At 40.1% G+C, this 19,005-nt stretch overlaps 1 protein-coding gene across 8 annotated transcripts in view; it reads left to right on the top strand.

Annotated features, from left to right (window-relative positions):
• Positions 1-13,414: 13,414 nt before the first annotated feature.
• Slc22a2 (solute carrier family 22 member 2) overlaps positions 13,415-19,005 on the top strand; it is a 44,210-nt gene continuing 38,619 nt past the window's right edge. For 3 of the 8 annotated variants that reach the window (XM_004869007.4, XM_004869006.4, XM_087188156.1), the window contains exons 1-2: positions 13,421-14,141; positions 15,532-15,635. In XM_004869007.4, the coding sequence (XP_004869064.2) occupies positions 13,731-14,141; positions 15,532-15,635 (515 nt within the window). In that variant the 5' untranslated portion in view covers positions 13,421-13,730. Of the gene's footprint in view, positions 14,142-15,531; positions 15,636-19,005 lie in introns of all 8 variants that reach the window. The other 5 variants (XM_087188157.1, XM_087188155.1, XM_087188158.1 and 2 more) reach the window with 5 other exon arrangements.

Genomic DNA, 19,005 nt, shown 5'->3' with positions numbered 1-19,005 from the left:
ACAATGTCCATTCCCATATACAATCAGCTAAAGAGACACAACCACTTCAAATAAAGCCTGTTCAAACATCCAACCAGATGTGATTTTAAAAACTACAGTATTACATGAGACACACTGCCATTAATCCCTTCAAAATACTCCTCTTTTCTTTTAACACGCTTATCCAATCATTCTTGCCACCTTGTGAAGCAGTTCTGGAAGTCTTTGAATTGATTCAAAGCATTAGCAGCAGTTCTTGTCAAATAAAAACATTACAGTGTGTCCTCATCTACTTTACTCACTGGATCTGGCACCATGGGACTTCTGGCTTTTCCCCAAGATCAAAATGACCATAAAAAATACACTTTTTGAATGGATTCAAAACATCAATGCATCCATAATAACGTAACTAAAGACACTCACAAAGGAAGGCTTTCAGAACTGCTTCCGAAAATGGCAAGAATGATGGGATAAGTGTGTTCAAAGCAAAGGCAAGTATTTTGGGGGCAATTAATGGCAATGGGTCTTTTGCTGTAATAAAATTTTATAGGTTTCAAGCATTTACCATTTTTTTATCACACCTCATAATTCCCCTACAAGCTTGCACCTTGATTCCATCAACCCTTACATTCCTAACTGCAGGCTCTATTAGGACTTTATCTACAGGTTTTGGCTTACAATACCAGATAGGGGAAATGCTCCCCAGAAAAATGTATACCTATTTCCATAAAGTATTTAGATAAATATTTAGGTAAAGGAAACCTAACTTTTTACATCATGAAGATTCCTTAAACATCTCAACTTTCATAAACCTTTCGTAAACCTGGCAACTCTTACATCTTTATGTTCTCTCATTGTAATTGTAGCACAATTCAGGGCTTCACCAATAGGTTTGGGTACCACAGTAGATGGGTTGGTTCCTCATGCCAAAGAGTCTTAGAACTTCTCTTCTCCATCCCTGCCCACTCTATTCTATGGCACATAAAGCTTGGGATTCCCAGAAAGATGTTAATAGACCTTGACCCTTTTGTCAATCTTTACCTTGATTAACCTGCCTGACCGTTGCCCACAAAAATTGCTGACCAAGTTTCTCATAAATTCTCTGTTCTGATTTTTTCCAAACTAGGGTAAACAAAGGAGACAGGTTTGGGGCCCTTTAAAGTTGGGGGACCAGAAGGAGGTAACTTTGGCCCACCTGATCTTTGGTAATGTATTAAAATCTTTGTCTCAATCCTATTGATGTCTATTTATTCCTGCCATTTCTTAATAACCATCTAAACATTTCCACCCATCTGGGCTGAGTCCTGGGACTCATCTCTTTTTTTCCCTCTTTGTTTCATGCCTATCAATATTTGCTCTGTTCACTTCGTTTCTTAATAAACATTTAAAATTTTCCACATTGGTGAGCAGAATCCTGTGACCTTCCCCTCTGCTTTTCCCCATTCTCTTTTTAATTAACCTAATACTTTTTTCAGCATCTAAAGGACTCATGAGAAGCTGAGAGAGCAAATTCTACAAGGCTTCCCAAACTATCCTTGGGTTTAGTGGCAGTAAGGTGGCAATGTGGATTGTCCATGGAAAAGGGGCTTCCTTAACCAAAGCATGTATTAAGACCCCAGTAGTGGGCATAGTCAGCAGATGAATGTCCCAGACAGTGTAAAGCCAGTTCTCCTTGGCTTGCCTATGAAGCACATCAGCAGCTTTCTCTGGGCTGTTCTGCTTGGCATCACAGAGGAAGCCAGGTAGCCCCTTCTCAGGGTAAACAGACCTTACAGTGGTGCCTATCCAGTCTACCAAGCTAGCCATTGCCTTAAGGATAACCTCATAAGTGTCTGGATCATAAATACCCCTTGTGATTGTTCCAAAGTGAGTTGGGCTGCATCATCCCATGTGCTCTTCCATTCTGCAGTATTAAAACCAAAGATGGTGTCCCTAAATTGGTTAACTTCAGAATCCATGTTTGTAAAGGGACCTTGGGAAACTGATGATACCAATCTACAAAATGGACAGTCCTTCCCCTATACTTTCTGGTGTCAATAGTATCTTGGTTTTGCTGTCCTCTACATGAGCTATCAAGGTCTTAGAGGTGCTTTCTGTATTTCTGCAGAAGTTTTCTTTTTAAGGGGTAGCTTTGAGATGCAAAGATTATTTGCTTGGCTAGACTTTAGCTTTCTGAATGATCTACTAGACCATTTTTATATTTCCTTACAAAATTTAGTAATAGCAAAGAACTCTGCTAAGTCAGTTTAGCAAGAACCCCAGCATCAATATCTGATCATCAATAGCTGGTCATGTAACAGTAGACACTCCTTTGTGAATTGTCCTTTGTAATGTTATATCCCCTCCCTTTTGGTCAACATCCTATATCATTTTCTTTTCTTTTTGAAAATTTAAAAAAAAAATTTTGAAACAGGGTCTCACTATGTATGTAGTTCAGGTTGTCTTTGAATTCACTATGTAGACCAGGCTGGCTTTGAATTCATGGTGCTCCTCCTGCCTCAGCCTCTCAAAAGCTGAGATTACAGCCGTGCACCATCACACCTGGCCAGCAGTCTATATTCTAAAGAGGCTCTGCATCTAAATAATTAAGATGTTAACTGTTAAATAATTTTTCTTTAGATTTACAGAACCCAGAACACCTGGTAACTTTAAGATAACATCAGAATGTATAATACCATCCCTTATTCTTTAGTTCTGGGCATGCTAACACAAAGCAGGAGACCTTGAGTAAAATCCAGTTTCTTCCCACTAACTTTCATCTCCCAAGTATTGGCTCTTGGGTGGTGAGCAGAAGTGTGGGTCCAATAACAGTCAGATTCTTCATCCTGCCCCATCCCCAAGGCAGTATTGAAATTGGCTAAGGATAGGAGATAAATTCTTTAAATGAAATTTTCTCAAGAAAAGCCTCTAGAATTTACTCAGGGATGATTTGGAGCTGGCTTCTCAAGAATGGACATGTGCTGAAGCCAGCTCTTGCAATCAGTAACTTTTCGACATCATAAACTTAAAATGCCCCCTGCCCATTATAATAACTTACCCCAAAAGAAACATGTGACCTATGAAGAGGTATCATGACATTACCATCTGTATCTGTACAAAAGAACCCTAAAACTCTCCCTTGTCATCATGTAATCAATCAACAAGCAACTTCTCCCCTTTTCCTTCCTGTAAATTCCCCTACTATCAACTGACGGGGAAGGCAGATTTGAGCGTTTACTAGGCCTTTGCCTCCCTGCCATGTACCACACAACAAAGCCTTTTCTTTTTGCAAAAACCTGGTGCCACAGTATTGGCTGCTATGTGTGGTGGGCAGCAAGTCCTTGCTCAATATTAATGTCTGATCACCCAGGCCTGTCTTCAGCATGAATTGTTAGGTCTATTTAGCCAGAATCCTTCTGACACTTGATGCTACTTCTCAGGAACATTCTGTCCACAGACCCTGCCCTGCTTCTTGGCTATAAATTCCAACTTGCCCATGTTGTATTTAGAGTTGAGTTCAATCTCTTTCCCCACTGCAAAACTTTATTGCCCTGTCCACTGTACCTATGAAGGTAGTTTTGGGAAAAAAAGTATTCTTTTCTTTTCTTTTCTTTAGCAAATGTCAATAAATGATTCTTTTTCTTTAATAGAAGCTAGGAAGCAAAGTTCAGATTCACTGAAATCTGAGCTTGGCCTAGTTCCAAAATTTGACCAGCACTGTCTTTTCACTTTAGCTTTTATAGATAAGAATTACCAAAGAATTGAATATTTCAATTTTTTCTTATTAATTTGTATTCCCATATACATCTACAGAGCCAATTCCTCAGGAGTTGAATCCACCTCTAAACTCTACTGGTAACTTTCACCTTTAGTAACTAAGCACAGCTCAGCGTGGCTCCACACCATTGCTGACCACATGGCCACCAAGAAGCAAGGGTTCTTTCAGCCTTTCTCTTCCCAAACCACATGTTTCTGGAGCCAAGGCCATTCTACCAAATCCCACTCCACTGAAACCAACTTCACCAACCAAATCAGGTTGTAGAAAAATAAAGGAAAGGGGCTAGACTTAGAAAGGTCTTTTGAAAATAAAACAGAAAAGCCATTGAAAGGTTGCCAGGGAATTTGCCTGAGGCATAAGAATCCGGAGGCCCTAGACAGTTCATTGTTATGTTCTTCACATCAGCAACTACAATTTTGTGGCTTTCATTTTGCTGTTTTTGTTTCCTCTATCTGCATTCTCTTTTTTAAAAAGTATTTTAAAGAGAATAACAGACTATTTGCCATTTCATTCATACCTACTTCAATATGATATGCTTCAATTGATTATCCTTTTTTTCAATCATGGCCACAATGCTATGATCCCACCGTTGAAATTAAAAATAACTCTTTAATACCATTTGCTCTTCTTTCCATATTAAATTTTCCCTAACTGTCTCAAAGATTATTTTGGGAATTGGATCCAAATGTGCTCTCTTAATTGCATTTGGTTTTACATCCTGATGACTTACTGATTCCATAGAAAAACTGAGTTGTCAGGAGAATATCCCGAGTCTGGATTTGGTTAATTGCGTTCATATACTATCACTTGTTAACTTTATCCCCAACATGTCCAATAAACTGACAGCTTTAGAGACTTAATTCAATTCAAAGGTATCTTTTAGGTTGTATGCTGTGTATTACCTATTATATTACAACATGTGGCCTATAAAGTTAAGTTGTATAATTTTTTAAATTGTTAACTCACACACAATATTTTTTTTTCATTACTAAAGTGGCCACTTATATCTTGCACTGTATTCTTTTTTTTTAAATGAATTTTATTGGTACATTTTAGGTATACAGTATAATGACATTCATCATTGGAAATTTGCACCTTTACATAATCTCTCGTGGTTATTTTTTCCCCATTCCCTTGCCCTCCCTTCAACCCCTCCACCCCTCCCTATTTACAAAGACTTTGTTTCCATTTTTTCATTTTCTCCTATTAAGTCCATTCCCTCCTTTCCTTTCCCCTACCCCTCACACTTCCCCTTCCCCTTTGCCCCTTTTCTTCCTATTTCACATTACCTATTATAACTTTTAACCCTTTTTTACACTTTCAGTTTCTCACATCAGAGAAACTGTTTGGTATTTACATGTTTTATTTATTTAACTTAAGAGTATTGCCTCAATGTGAATCAATTTAGCTTTAAATGTCTGTAATTTCTCATTTTTTATGGCTGAGTATTACTCCATTTTATTTTTTAAGACCCCACATTTTCTTTATCCAGTCTCCAGTTGAAGGGCAATTGAGCTGCTTCCAAGTTTTAGCTATTACAAACTGTGCTGCTATGAACATGGGTGCACATATATCACTGTGGTATGATTCTTTTAATTCTTTGGGGAATATACTCAGCAGGGGAATAGCTGGGTCAAAGAGGACTTCCAGTCCTAGTTCTTTGAGGTATCTCCATACAGATTTCCACAGTGATTGCCCCAGTCGACACTCCCACCAGCAGTGGAACAGTGTTCCTCTTCCCCCACAGTCCCAAAAACAATTGTTATTGGTTGATTTCATGATAGCAGCCATTCTTTCTGGGGTGACATGAAATCTTAGTGTTGTTTTCATTTGCATCTCTCAAATGACCAATGATGTTGAACATTTTTTTATACATTTCTTTGCTGTTTCTCTTTCTTTGTCTGAGAAATATCTGTTCATTTCAGATGACCAATTTTGGATTGGATCTTTAAATTTGGGAGGTCTGATTTTTTTAAAGTTCCTTATAGATTTTAGATAGTAGACCTTTGTCTGAGGAAGTGCAGGTGAAGATTTTTTCCCCACATTATAGGTTGTCTATACACACTGTTGGTGGTTTCTCTTGCTGTACAGAAGCTTTTCAATAAGAAGAGATCCCACTTGTTGATTGTTTGGGCTAGTTCATGGGCAACTGAGGTTTTGTTCATAAAATCTTTTCCTACACCAGTGTCTTCAAGAGTTCCACCTAATGTCTGTTCAGCTGCTTCAACGTTTCTGTTTTAATATTAAGACCTTTAATCCATTTTGATTTTAGTTTATCACATGGTGAGAGATTTAGGTCTAGTTTTAATCTTTGGCATGTTGACACCCAATTTTTCCAGCACCATTTATTAAAGAGGCTATCTTTCCTCCAGTGAGGGTGTTTGGCTCCTTTGTTGAAGATGAGGTGGCTAAGTGTGTCTGGAGTTGTTTCTGCATCTTCTAATCTGTTCCACTGGTCCTCAGGTCTGTTTCTTTGCCAGTACCATGCTGGTTTTATCATAGTAGCTTTGTAGTATAGTTTCAAGTTGGAGCTAGGGATACCCCCTACCTTGTCTTTATTGCCTAGTATTGCTTTTGCTATTCTAGGCCTCTTCTTGTTCCAAATGAATTTTTGTATTGTTTTCTCAAGGTCCATGAAGTATGCTGCTGGAATTTCAATTGGGATTGCATTGAATCTATATAGCAGTTTTGGAAATATGGCCATTTTCACTGTGTTGATCCTTCCTATCCAGGAGCAAGGGATATCTTTCCATTTTCTGATATCATCTTCAATCTCTCTTTTCAGAATGCTTTAGTTTTCAGAGAAGTGGTCTTTGATTTCTTTTGTTAGGTTGATTCCTAGACATTTCAGTTTGTTGGATGCTATTGTGAAAGGAATTGTTTGCCCTATTTCTCTCTCAGTGAGTCTGTTGTTCCTGTAGAGGAAAGCTATTGATCTTTTCATGTTGACCTTGTATCCAGCTACTCTACTGAATTTGGTTATTAAGTTTAGAAGACTTTTGGTGGAGTTCTTGGGTCTCCTATATAGAGTATCACGTCATCTGCAAATAATGACAATTTGACTTCTGCATTTCCTATCTTTATTCCTTTTATTTCTTTTTCTTGTCTAATTGCCTTGGCTAATGTTTCCAAGACTGTATTGAACGGGAGTGGTGATAGTGTACATCCTTGTCTTGCTCCTGGTTTTAATGTGAAGGATTTCAGTTTTTGACCATTCAATATGAGATTGGCTGTTGGTTTTTCATACATGGCTTTTATCAGATTGAGGTAGAGACTGTCTATTCAAATTTTTGTAGAGCTTTTATCATAAATACATGTTGGATTTTGTCAAATGCTTTTTCTGTATCTATTGAGATGATCATATGGTTTTTGTCCTTGGCTCTATTGATATAGTGTATTACATTCATTGATTTGCACATGTTGAACCATCCCTGCATTCCTGGGATGAATCCCGCTTGTCACGGTGTATGATCTTCTTGATGATTTTCTGCATTCTATTTGCCAGTATCTTGTTAAGGATTTTTGCATCTATGTTTATTAGTGAGATTGGCCTATAGTTCACTTTTTTGGTTGGGTCTTTCTCTGCTTTGGGGATCAAGGTGATGCTTGCTTCCAGGAATGAATTTGGGAGTATTGCTTCCCTTTCAATTTCATTGAAGAGTATAAACAGTAATGGCAGTAGTTCCTCTCTAAATGTCTTGTAGAATTCAGCAGAGAAGCCATCAGGACCCAGGCTTTTCTTAGTTGGTAAATTTTTAATAACATTTAGAATTTTTAGGTCTTCTTTGTTCAACTTTGATTATTCATACCTATCTAGGAATCTGTCCATTTCTTCTGTGTTTTCCATCTTATTAGCATATAGGTTCTGGAAGTAGGTATTGATGATCCTCTGGATTTCTGCTGGGTCCATTGTAATGTCATCCTTTTCATTCTGAATTGCATGGATTTGGGCCTTTTCTTTCCTTTTTCTGATAAGGTTGACTAAGGGTTTTTCCATTTTGTTTATTCTCTCAAGGAACCAACTCTTGGCTTCATTGATTTTTTGTATTGTTCTCTTAGTATCCATTGCATTGATTTTTGCTCTGATCTTTATAATTTCCTCCCTTGTATGAGCTTTGGGTTTGTCCTGCTCTTCTTTTTCTAGGAGTTTGAGGTTCAGCATCAGGTTGTTTAATTGGGCTTGCTCTGTTTTTCTAATATAAGGATTCACTGCTATGAATTTCCCTCGTAAGACTGCTTTCACTGTGTCCTATAGATTCTCATATGTTGTCTTGGCCTTGTCATTTAATTGTAGGATCTGTCTGATTTCTTCTTTAATTTCCTCTGTGGCCCATTGGTTATTCAGAAGTGTGTTGTTCAATTTCCATGTGTTTATGAAATTCTTGCAGTTTCTTTTGCTATGGATCTCCAATTTCATCGCACTAAGATCTGATAATATACAGGGGATAACTTCAATTCCTTTGCACATATTTAAATATGTTCTATGAGCGAGTATGTGGTCTATTTTGGAGAATGATCTGTGTGCAGCAGAAAACAATGTGTATTCTGATTTTGTGGGGTGGAATACTCTGTCGACATCTGTTAAGTTCATTTGTTCAACAGTTTGATTGAGTTCTAGTATTTTGTTGCTTATTTTTGTCTAGTTGATCTATCTATTTGTGACAGTGGGGTATTTAGGTCCCCCACTACTATTACATTAGTGCTTATTTGATTTTTCATGTCCATTAGTATGTATTTTATGTAGTTGGGCACACTAGTGTTTGGTGCATATATGTTTATGACTGTCATCTCTTCCTCTTGGCAAGATGTAGTGTCCTTCTTCATCTTTCTTAATCAGTATTGGTTTGAAATCCACTTGATCTGCAAAGAGGATAGCTACTCCTGCTTTTTTTCAGGTTCCTGTCACATGTAGTATTGTCTTCCACCCTTTAACTTTAAGTCTAAGAGTTTCTTTTTGAATTAAGTGTGTTTCTTGTATGCAGAATATTGTTGGATCTTGCTTCTTGAACCATTCTGCTAGTCTATTTCTTTTCATTGGTGAATTGAGGCCATTAACATTGATGGTTATAAGTGATACGTATTGACTTATCCTAGTCATGACTTTTTCTTTTTGTTGGATTCTCCCCCTTTGCATTTAATTTCTTGTCATGCCTGATGGATTCATTCTTCTAGGCTTCCTGGAGTTATGATGCTTGTTGTCTTTTCCTAGGATATTGTCTAAAATTTTTTGGAGTGCTGGTTTCGTATTCATGAAGTTCCTAAGGTGCTCTTTGTCATGAAAGTATCTTATTTCTCCATCCATTTTGAAAGATAGTTTTGCAGGGTACATCAATCTGGGTTGGAGGCTGTTTTCCTTTAGGACTTGAAATACCTCACTCCAAGCTCTTCTTGCCTTGAAGATTTGCATTGAGAAGTCTGCTGTTATTCTGATGGGCTTTCCTTTGTATGTGATTTGTTTCTTTTCTCTAATTGCTTGTAGAATTTTGTTCTTCTGTTGCATTTCTGGAATCTTAACTATTATATGCCTATGTGTAGATTTTTTTTTGATCAAGGCTATTTGGAGTCCTATATGCCTCACTTATCTGTATGTCAAGTTCTTTTCCCCTCCTTGGGAAGTTTTCTGCCATCACTTCTGTGAAGAGTTTTTTTTTATGTCATCTGCACTCTCTCCTGTTTCTTCATTGACTCCAATCAGTCTTATGTTATTCTTCTTTGTATCATCTAGCAACTGCTGGATTGATTTCTCGTGTTCCCTTACAATTTTGAAGTGATTTTTCTTTTCCTGGGCACTAATTGCAATCTTATCTTCTATATCTGAAATTCTGTTCTCACATTGGCTCATTCCACTGTGTAGACATTCAGTGGAGTTTTTCATGTCCTGGAAATCTATTTGCATCTGTTTTATGGATTCCATTTGTTTCCTATGTTGGGATTCCATTATGTTCCTCAGCTCCTCTCTAGATTTATTAATCATGTCTTTCACTATGGGCACAATCTCTGCTGTTATCTGAGAAATTATTTCTGATTTCATTTTTTCCAGATCCTCTTTCACTGCCAGTTCAGGGGGTCCAGGTGGTTGAGTATCAGAATATTCCATCTCATTTCCCTTTGGGGTTGCTTTAGGTGATCTGGAAATCTAGTTTTGAGACTTGTTTATGTGTCTTGTCATTTCACTGGGAGGTGGACTGTGGTGCTGGTGCCCATGCAGCTCACCTCCTCATCGCTGTGGGTGGCTCTGCTCTTCAGTGCTGGGGGGTAGTGGTGCAGTGCCCCAGACGGCTCACCTCCTCCTTGGCACTGGGGGTGGCTTTGTTCCTCAGCACTGGGACCTCACACACAATAATTGTACATATTTATGGGATACATGTGCTCTTTTAATATATGTATTATGCAATAATCACATTGGGGTAATCACTATATCCATCACTTCAAACGTTTATCTTTTCTTTCTGGTGAGAGCATTCAAAACACTGTTAGCTATTTTGAAATATACAATGTATTATGATTAAGATAGTCAGCCTGCTGTGTAATGGAAGGTTAGAACTTATTCTATCTTTCTAATTGAAACTTTTTCCAACTTTTTTTGATGCTATGATTGGTCCATGGCTTCAGATAGTGTCAGCCTGAGCCCTCCACTGTGAAATTCTTCATTAGCACATCATTTATTGGATTTCACATCTATTGAAGACAGACACCAAGATTAATTTTTTATGGGATTTTAAAAAATCACTATGAACCCATACATTTAAAAATATACCTCATGTGTCTCAGTGTGCTGCAGTTATTCTTTTTGATGTCCAAATTGTTCCATTTGGAACCATGCTCCAATGGGAGCATCTTCAGATGGTCCTTCAGTCCTCTTGACAGCACCAATAGTCTCAGCTTTCTAATTTCCTGGCTCCACAGAATGCCACTGGCTCATACTGACTCCTGCCACTCATCTAGAATCAGCACATTTCCCAAGGAGGTGTTTTCTCTCTCATGAACTGTGCCCCTTCTCTGGGCTGAAGTCTTAACAAAATAAACAGGGAATGAGCCTTCCTTCTAGCCAGGTTTCTTTGACTCTCACAACTACATTTCCAGTGATGGGCTGACAGCTTTATTGGAAATTTAAAGGTCTGTTTCAAGCAGGTGCTTTGTATTTTCAAAGCACTCTGAAATTAAGATATTCCTTTGACACCAACACACAACCCACACCTGTTTTGAAGTCTCCTTATCAAAAACAGATGGCAGGGCTGGGGATTTAGCTCAGTGGTTCCACCGCCTGCCTCGCAAGTGGAAGGACTCGAGTTCGATCCCCAGTACCAAAAAGACAGATGGCAGGATAAAATGCACAGTTTTCCACAATTCTGTGGAAAAACAGTCTTAGGAAATAATAACTTGATCAAGGAGGAAATTGGTTGCCACTCTATACATTTAACAAATGAAAGCTGATAATTATGGCAATGAAAATTTTAAAAGACTCTCTCCTGTCATTCTCCAATAGTATGTCATTTCACATTTATAGAACCTTCTTTCCATCCCTGTTGTAGTTCCTCTCTCTTTAAAGAAAGAAATGCCAATAAGTTGACTTGCTTCTGGGATTCTAGATAGGTCAAATGCCCAAGAAATTCCAATTCTGTTTGGATTTTAATTAGGAGTTCACTTTGGTGAACCAAACTGTGAGAAAAGCGAGGCATTGTGGCACATGCCTGTAATCCCAGCACTCTGGAAGGCTCAGGCAGGAAGATTGTACGTTTGAGTACAGCTTGGGAAACTTTAGTGACTTAGTGAGGCCCTGTCTTAAAATAAAAAGAGGACTGGGAATGTAGCTCAGTGCAAAGGCCTGGGTTCAATCCCCAGTACAGGTAAACTGTGAGGTCCAGCTCTGCACAACCAAAGAGCTCTGTGACAATGTTCTGCCCATATGGCCAAGCTGCAGATCTAACCTAATATATAGGACAAGAAGAGATTTCTTCACCCACTGCCAAGTTCATAGCTGAGGCCCTTATAACAAAATATAGATTGATAAGAGAAAAGAATGCCAATGCGTTTAATATTAGCTCTGCATGATATGAGAGTCTTCAGAAATAAATACCCAAAGATACAGGGAAATTCATGCATTTTTATTCTTCAAAGTGAGGGAATGTGGAGAACCATGGAGAAATATGATTGGATAAAGGGGTGTACAATGGTAGCACCTGGGAGAACTCAGCTTGCTCTGTGTCCCTTTGTCTTCAGAGCCAAGGACGTTCCTTTCCTCCCTGCACAGGGAAGGCACCTCTCAGTTGTAGATCTATGACATGCTTAGGACAAGAACGGCAAGGATAGGCTGATTGATCATTTTTGATCTCCAGTTTTCAAGGCTGATTATTTTCTAGCTAGATCTTATTTGCTGGGAAAGTGTGGTAGGTGCCCACCAGCTGGGAGGCTCTGCTGTAGAATCGAGCCTGAGACTTTATAGGATTGATTTTACCACAGCCTTGCAATAGGACCCACTCCCAGGTTAGGGCCTTGGTGGAAAAGTGTCAAATGACTGCTTAAACTCAGTGCTGTAAGTGATCTGATACCTTACCTTTGCCTTATCTGATCATTTCCTCTAAGCAATTTATATGAGTTTCAACATCACTTCCTCTTGGCACACGATATCCTCCTTCCTCTCACCTGGAGCCCTCTTGCTCATGGTGTAAAGATCTGATATTTAGACATGGACTGTGTCAATGAGTTAAATCTAGGTGAGAGTTTATAAATTTCTCGAATCCCTGGAAGCAGAGTAAGCTTGGACAACCATAGTCATTTTTTAACTTGGCCACTCCCACAGCCTTCCAGTGAATAACAGAAGATCTGATAGCAGAGAAACATAGCCACAGCTTCTGACTCATACAGTAGGACTCTGGCCACTTCCAAGGCAGCCCCTGAACTGCTCCAAACCTATCTACCACTTAGCAAATGACCAGTGGACCGAAGTGGCTTAGCACCATGTACAGAAGCCCTGTGTGAGCCAGACAAGATCATGGAGCAGCCAGCAGGTCACTACCTTCACACCATGCTTTAAACTCAGTGAATATTCAACAGAGGAGAAGGAGGGGGGAGGAGGACAAGAAGAAAGCAAGCTGGATGAAATTTCTGTGGCTGGATCATCCAAATGTATCAGAGAAACACCTCTGCTTGGCAGTGTCATATGCCCTGAGGGTCCTCCCGTCCAGCAGGAAAGATGGCCTGCCTGTTTCTTTAGCATTTGGATGCCCTGATCACCATCCTAAAGAGACAACTCTAACCTCAGAAATGTCTAGGACAAAAAAAAAAAAATGACAATGGCACAAACCACTCCTATCTGCATTTGCAGTTGACCTATGTGTGAAGCAAACATTTTGTTCTTTCTGCTGACATGGACGAGGGGAAGGGCAGAATGATAACATCTGGAGAAATCAAAGCAAGCAACAACCGCATGCCTTCCGAGCCCACTTGTTTGTAGAAGGAGCCCAGTGGCAGAACTGGAGTGGGACCTGAGACCTTAGTGCATATTGCGCTGGGCAAGCACAGCCCAAAGCATGTGCCCTCTGCATTGCACCTGACGCCAAGGCCAGCTGTGCTGGTGAGATAGGAATATATTAATTTCCTGGACACCTGGTGTGCTAGAGAAAGATTAACACACGACAATATGTGAAGGGACTCAAATTTCTCTCTGTGAGGTACAGAGAAGGCTTGTTTACATGCTGGTAAGAGGTAGAGTCAAACTCAGAGAGAATGATGTTACAATAAACACAACATCGAGCCCCGGGGGCCTGCTTGAGTATTTCAGGGCAGCAGCAGGACATTTCCTCACTGGAGAGGGGCACAGTTCGAAGTTGGCGCAACCAAGGAGAAGCCTGACCCATAGGTTGGTCCCTTTCTAAAGTTAACTAACTCTCACCCTTTGACTCTTGGTCCTGAGTTGTGCTGAGCTGGCTGCAGACACTCTCAACAGCACTTGGGACATTGCACTGGACTTACCAGGGCTGCAGTCTCCAGAATCATGCCCTCGGTGGATGACATTTTAGAGCACATAGGGGAATTTCACTTTTTCCAGAAACAAACATTTTTCCTCTTAGCTCTGTTCTCAGCAGCCTTCACCCCCATCTACGTGGGCATTGTCTTCCTGGGCTTTATCCCCAACCACCGCTGCTGGAGCCCTGGAGTGGCTGAGCTGAGCCAGCGATGTGGCTGGAGCCTGGCCGAGGAGCTCAACTACACAATGCCGGGCCTGGGGGCTGCGGACAAAGCCTTCCTTCAGCAGTGCATGGAGTATGAGGTGGACTGGAACCAGAGCACCCTCAGCTGCATGGACCCTCTGTCCAGCCTGCCTGACAACAGGAGCCACCTGCCACTAGTCCCCTGTCAGCACGGCTGGGTGTATGACACACCTGGCTCCTCCATCGTCACTGAGGTAAGTGAGTTCAGGTTTTGGAACAAAAAAAGACAAATAACTGAGCTTTTCTTAAGGAAAAAACCAGGAAAGCCTTCATTCTTACAATTGCCTAGACATGCTCTTTGGACTTAATGTATGTTATAAAATGTTAGATTCCAAGTGAAAATATGCAGCTTCTAATTTGTGTAGGGTATGAGTGGATTAGTTAAAACTGCCTCAGATTCTGACAATGATTCTAGTTCGTACAAGTCTCAACAGTAAGAAACAAGCAAAAGACTTGATGCCAGGAAAGGGAATGTTTTCAAGCTTTCTCTTTTTCTGGAAGCCTTACCTCTCCCTCTATTCTGCCATCACACAAGTGACACTGGAAAGCATGTGGCATTCACTTGAATGGTTCTTTACTGTGTGAATCACTGTGCTTTTCTCTTGATGACTGTTTTTTCCTCTTTAATTTGCTCGATGTCTAAGTGAAACCATTTGGACTGGGGATTATGCTATGGCACAATTATTTTTATCAAAAATTAAAATCATAGCAAAATCTAATTGTGAAGCTTTATTCCATTAAGAGAAAAGAATTCATGGACATGTTTATTGGAGGCAAAGAAAAATGGAAGAGTAAAAACTATCTTGAAAATAAAGTGAGCTCTCCCTGTTAATTGAAAGGACCACTTGTGTAATGTGAAGATGTGCTATGCATATGAACATTGGGGCAGAGGAGTCTCATGTGAAAGATTGGAGTAGTTGTGTGCAATATAGAGGTTCATGGACTTAACACCATATAAGTCTAAGAGGCTCTACAGTATGACTAATCTCATCTCTTTGTACAGAGAAGAGGAAATTGAGCCCCAGAGTGGAACAGAGTTTTGTGCCAGCCACAGATTGAGTGACAGCAGGATTAACTCTAGAAGCTAAATGTTCTGATTTCTGAGCCAGCACCTACTGACCCTGCTACTTATCTTATTCCAGATGAAAACAAATGCAACAGCCATGAGCAGAACACTCTGAATCCCTTACTGTGAAAAAGTTGGCTAAGAAATGCTCAACAACCCAGTTTCCTCCTGGCTGCACATGTGTTATGTCCACACAGCTATTTACCTCTTTTTATTAAAATTAGGAAGGAAAAATGGACTCATTTATAGGTGGGATCATTCTGTGTGTTCAGCTGATTGGCGGCCACTCTAATTTAGCCAAATGACATGCTGCAAGGTGGGATGCTAGATGGATTTTTGGACCAAGTGTTCTGGTGGCATAAAGAACACTAACATAGTCAAGAAACAGTTGGGATGTTGTCACTGAGCCACACCAGTTCAGTTTGAAGAATATTTAGTGAGCTCCCTGGCTGAGTTGTGTCTAACAGGATTATGCTTTCTTTCCCTCCTGGGCTGGAACATGTCTCACATCTGGACAGTTCAACCTAGTGTGTGCCAACTCCTGGATGCTGGACCTGTTTCAGTCAGCTGTGAATGTAGGGTTTTTTATTGGTGCTGTGGGCATCGGCTACCTAGCAGACAGGTAGGTGAAACACCTGTAGGGCAACTTTGAAGTCTTAGATTTCTTCCACAACTTTGATAATAATGACTCATGCCTTTATTTTCAAATGCTCTAGGGTCAGAAAGAGATGTTTCAGCACTAAGCAACAATTTTTTTCCTGTAGGCTATCCAACAGTTAAGAGCCAGGAAGGAAAGTAAAAGATGATTTAATCCCTTTTGTAATTCCCATTTTATTCTTTGCCCTCATTGCCCCCAACTTGGTCATGAGCCTTTAGGGCCTATGAACTTCTTCCCATCCTCTGCTATCCCTCATGCACCAGGGCCCTCAACACCAGGCCAAGCATAGAATATCCACATTGCCTATCAGCCTGCAGACTTCCTGAATTGGGTTCCTGGGGCCACATGGGATTGTGTGTACAGAATCTTGCATATAATGAGTCTAATGAAAGTGGAACTGGCCTGTGTACACCAGGAGAGGTGCAGACTCTTCCACAAAGCCAGCATCCCTGCAGAGAAGAAAAGAAGCCATACACCAATTGTCCTTTCAGAGGACATGTCTCCATGTCTCCATATTCAGTGTTCACACTAACCAAGCCAGCCCTGTATCTGAGTCACCCAACATTTTAGAATCCCACACTCACTTATATTTCCCTAGAACATGAGTCTCTGATCTATTGATGACAAACTTGATATTTTGGGGAGTCCCCAAAAGGGAAAGGAAAAGAATCATTTGCTTTATCCCAGATAAGCACTTTAGCTAACTTGGCCACTCAGGCCAATTACTTAATATTCATAACCCTGACTATGTATGTACTGAGTGTTTGCTAGGTGCTGGGCACTGCATGGAGATTTTGGACAGACAATTCTCTTTAATCATCAGCCACCTGATAAGATAGAAATATATATATGCAAGTATACAGACAGTATGATCAAACAATATGATGAATACTTTAATTAAAAATAAATTTATTGCAGTAAAAGAATCATTTCCATGAAGCCTCCCCAAAACACTCCCCCTCACTCAAACATGCTTATCCCATGGTTCTTGCCACATTCTGAAACAGTTCTGGAAGTCTTCTCTCCTGAGAGTCTTTAGTTGCACCATCATGGCTGCCTGGGTATCTTGAATTGATTTAAAACATTTATCTTTCATGGTCATTTTGGCTTTGGGAAAGAGCCAAACATCACCAGTGACAGATCCAGTGAATAAGGTAGATGAGGACACATGGTGATGTCTTCACAAAACTGCTTTTCTGTTGGATGGCATTCATCAGTAGAAGTCACTATATTTCTTTTTATCAGACTGGGTAACGGCAATCAGGAAAGAATGTCTACTTCAGAAAGGACTCCTTCCAATGCTGCTTCAGAAAGTGAGAAGACTGATGAGATAAATGTGTTTAAAGTGAGGGGGGATGTTTTGAGAGGGATTCATGGCAATGTGATTTTTAGTGAAATAAATTTTTGAAAATCTCAGCATACATTATTTTTGACCTAGTTATATATAGTATGTAACTATATGACTTAATTATATATTTATGCATAAAATACATATTTAACTTTGAAATAAATGTAAATATACTTTGTACTCATTACCCTCCTGTACCCTCCTCAACTGCAACTATGATATGATCAGACCTGTGAGTATAATTAAAAAGGTAGGCAAATATTTTCTCTGCTTGTATGATATTCTCAGGCCTACTAAAAGCATCAAATGTATTAGCAGTCCACAAGGAGAGCTCAATGCCATTACAGGGCTTGGGCCCACCTGGCAGCCCAGGAGGAAGGGTTGTAGCTGAGACTCTAGGCTAAAGGGCTACTCTATCATCACCATCACTGTGCTTGGTAACCATCTGCTCAGCCTTCCTGACAGGGCCCTCCCTGGGGCTTGCTGTGGGAGGCTTGTGAGGTGGACAGAAAGGTCATTTTTTTTAACTGTTATTGCCCCAGAACCAAGGGCAGCTGTTTGGAGTTGGTACAGTAAGTCAAGACAGATTCATTGACAAAGGACACTCAGGGTCCAGCCTTGCTCCCTGAGGCAGCTGGCTGGCAGCTTCTTGTGCCCTGTGAGCTGAAGTCTCACAAACCTACCCCACTCCAGGGAAGCACAGGAGCTCAGAAGGTAGGCTGCAGACATCAGTTAATTATTCTCATCCCACTCAAAGAGTAGGAGGCAGATTTCAACTCTCTCCTGAGGGTACATTCCTGAGTGATAATGCCAAGTCAATTATTCTCCTTCTTAAATGACTTCATTGTTCTGCTCTTGCAGGGGAATTCTCCCCTGGAAAACTGATCATTCAGTATTCCTACCCAAAACACAGTGCACTGTCTTCATTTTCTCTTTCTCTCTCTCTCTCCCTCCCTCCCTCCCTCCCCCCCAGATTGAACCCAGAGTCTTTGCAGTGAGCTATATTCCCATCCCATTTTTATTTTTATTTTAAGACAGTCTGGTTAAGTGGCTATATTTCCCAGTCTGCGATCCAATTTGCAATCTTTCTGCTTCAGCCTCTCAGAGTGTTAGGATTACAGGCATGTGGCACCGTGCTCAACTTCTTTTTCTTAAGCTGTTTGGAGGTTTTTTTTGATCATGGACCCTTCTGTTCTATTTGTGCACGCATGTAAGAGGCCACAAGGGGACCAGGAAAGTAAGAGTCTTCATGGGGTTCGAAAAATATGAAGGAATTTATCTTTTGCATACTTAATACCTGTAAGTTTCAGGTTTTATTTAAGAATTTGGTACAAGAATCTCATGGAAACCCATTTTATCCACACATCAAATAATTATTCCATAAAATATATTGTGTTCCATGAAGGACTTTTAAAATATACTCTAATAGCTAATTATGGTGTCTTTTTTAAGAAAATCAGGAAGACAGTGAATAGGATGTAAATAAGAATACTGGGAAGCTAGGAAGGAAGGAAGGAAGGAAGGAAGGAAGGAAGGAAGGAAGGAAGGAAGGAAGGAAGGAAGAAAGGGAAGGAGGAAGGAAGGATTTAAAAATGAGTCTTAACAGCAAGTCTACTTCTCAAGGGCTGTCTTTGCAAAAAAAGGAAGGTCACATGATAGAGAATTTGAAAATAAAACTTTCATAAGATAGCTAACTTATTCCTTCATCTATACCTCCTAAGAAAGGATTTTTGCATATCACCTGATACACAAAAAAGCAATCCTTCCTCACTTCTGGGTTTTTCATTCTCATGATAAGTGCTAATAAGTGCTAGATTTAGTGGCATGTCCATAGATGTTTAACAACTGGATCTCTGCAGGGCCATGATCCATTGCAACCTACTGAAGTAAAGTCACTGGACAGAGGTGGTTAGAAATTTGCACTGTTACACAGCATTTCCACCACCCCACTACAGTAGACACAAATATCAAGAGCACAGATGGTCA

This window comes from Heterocephalus glaber, unplaced genomic scaffold (genome assembly GCF_053883595.1).
Source record: "Heterocephalus glaber isolate CG9 unplaced genomic scaffold, H.glaber_assembly_v1.0 deba00001523, whole genome shotgun sequence".
NCBI lineage: Eukaryota > Metazoa > Chordata > Mammalia > Rodentia > Bathyergidae > Heterocephalus > Heterocephalus glaber.
Note: the sequence above shows the minus strand (reverse complement) of the source record. Positions and strands in the feature narration are given on the sequence as shown.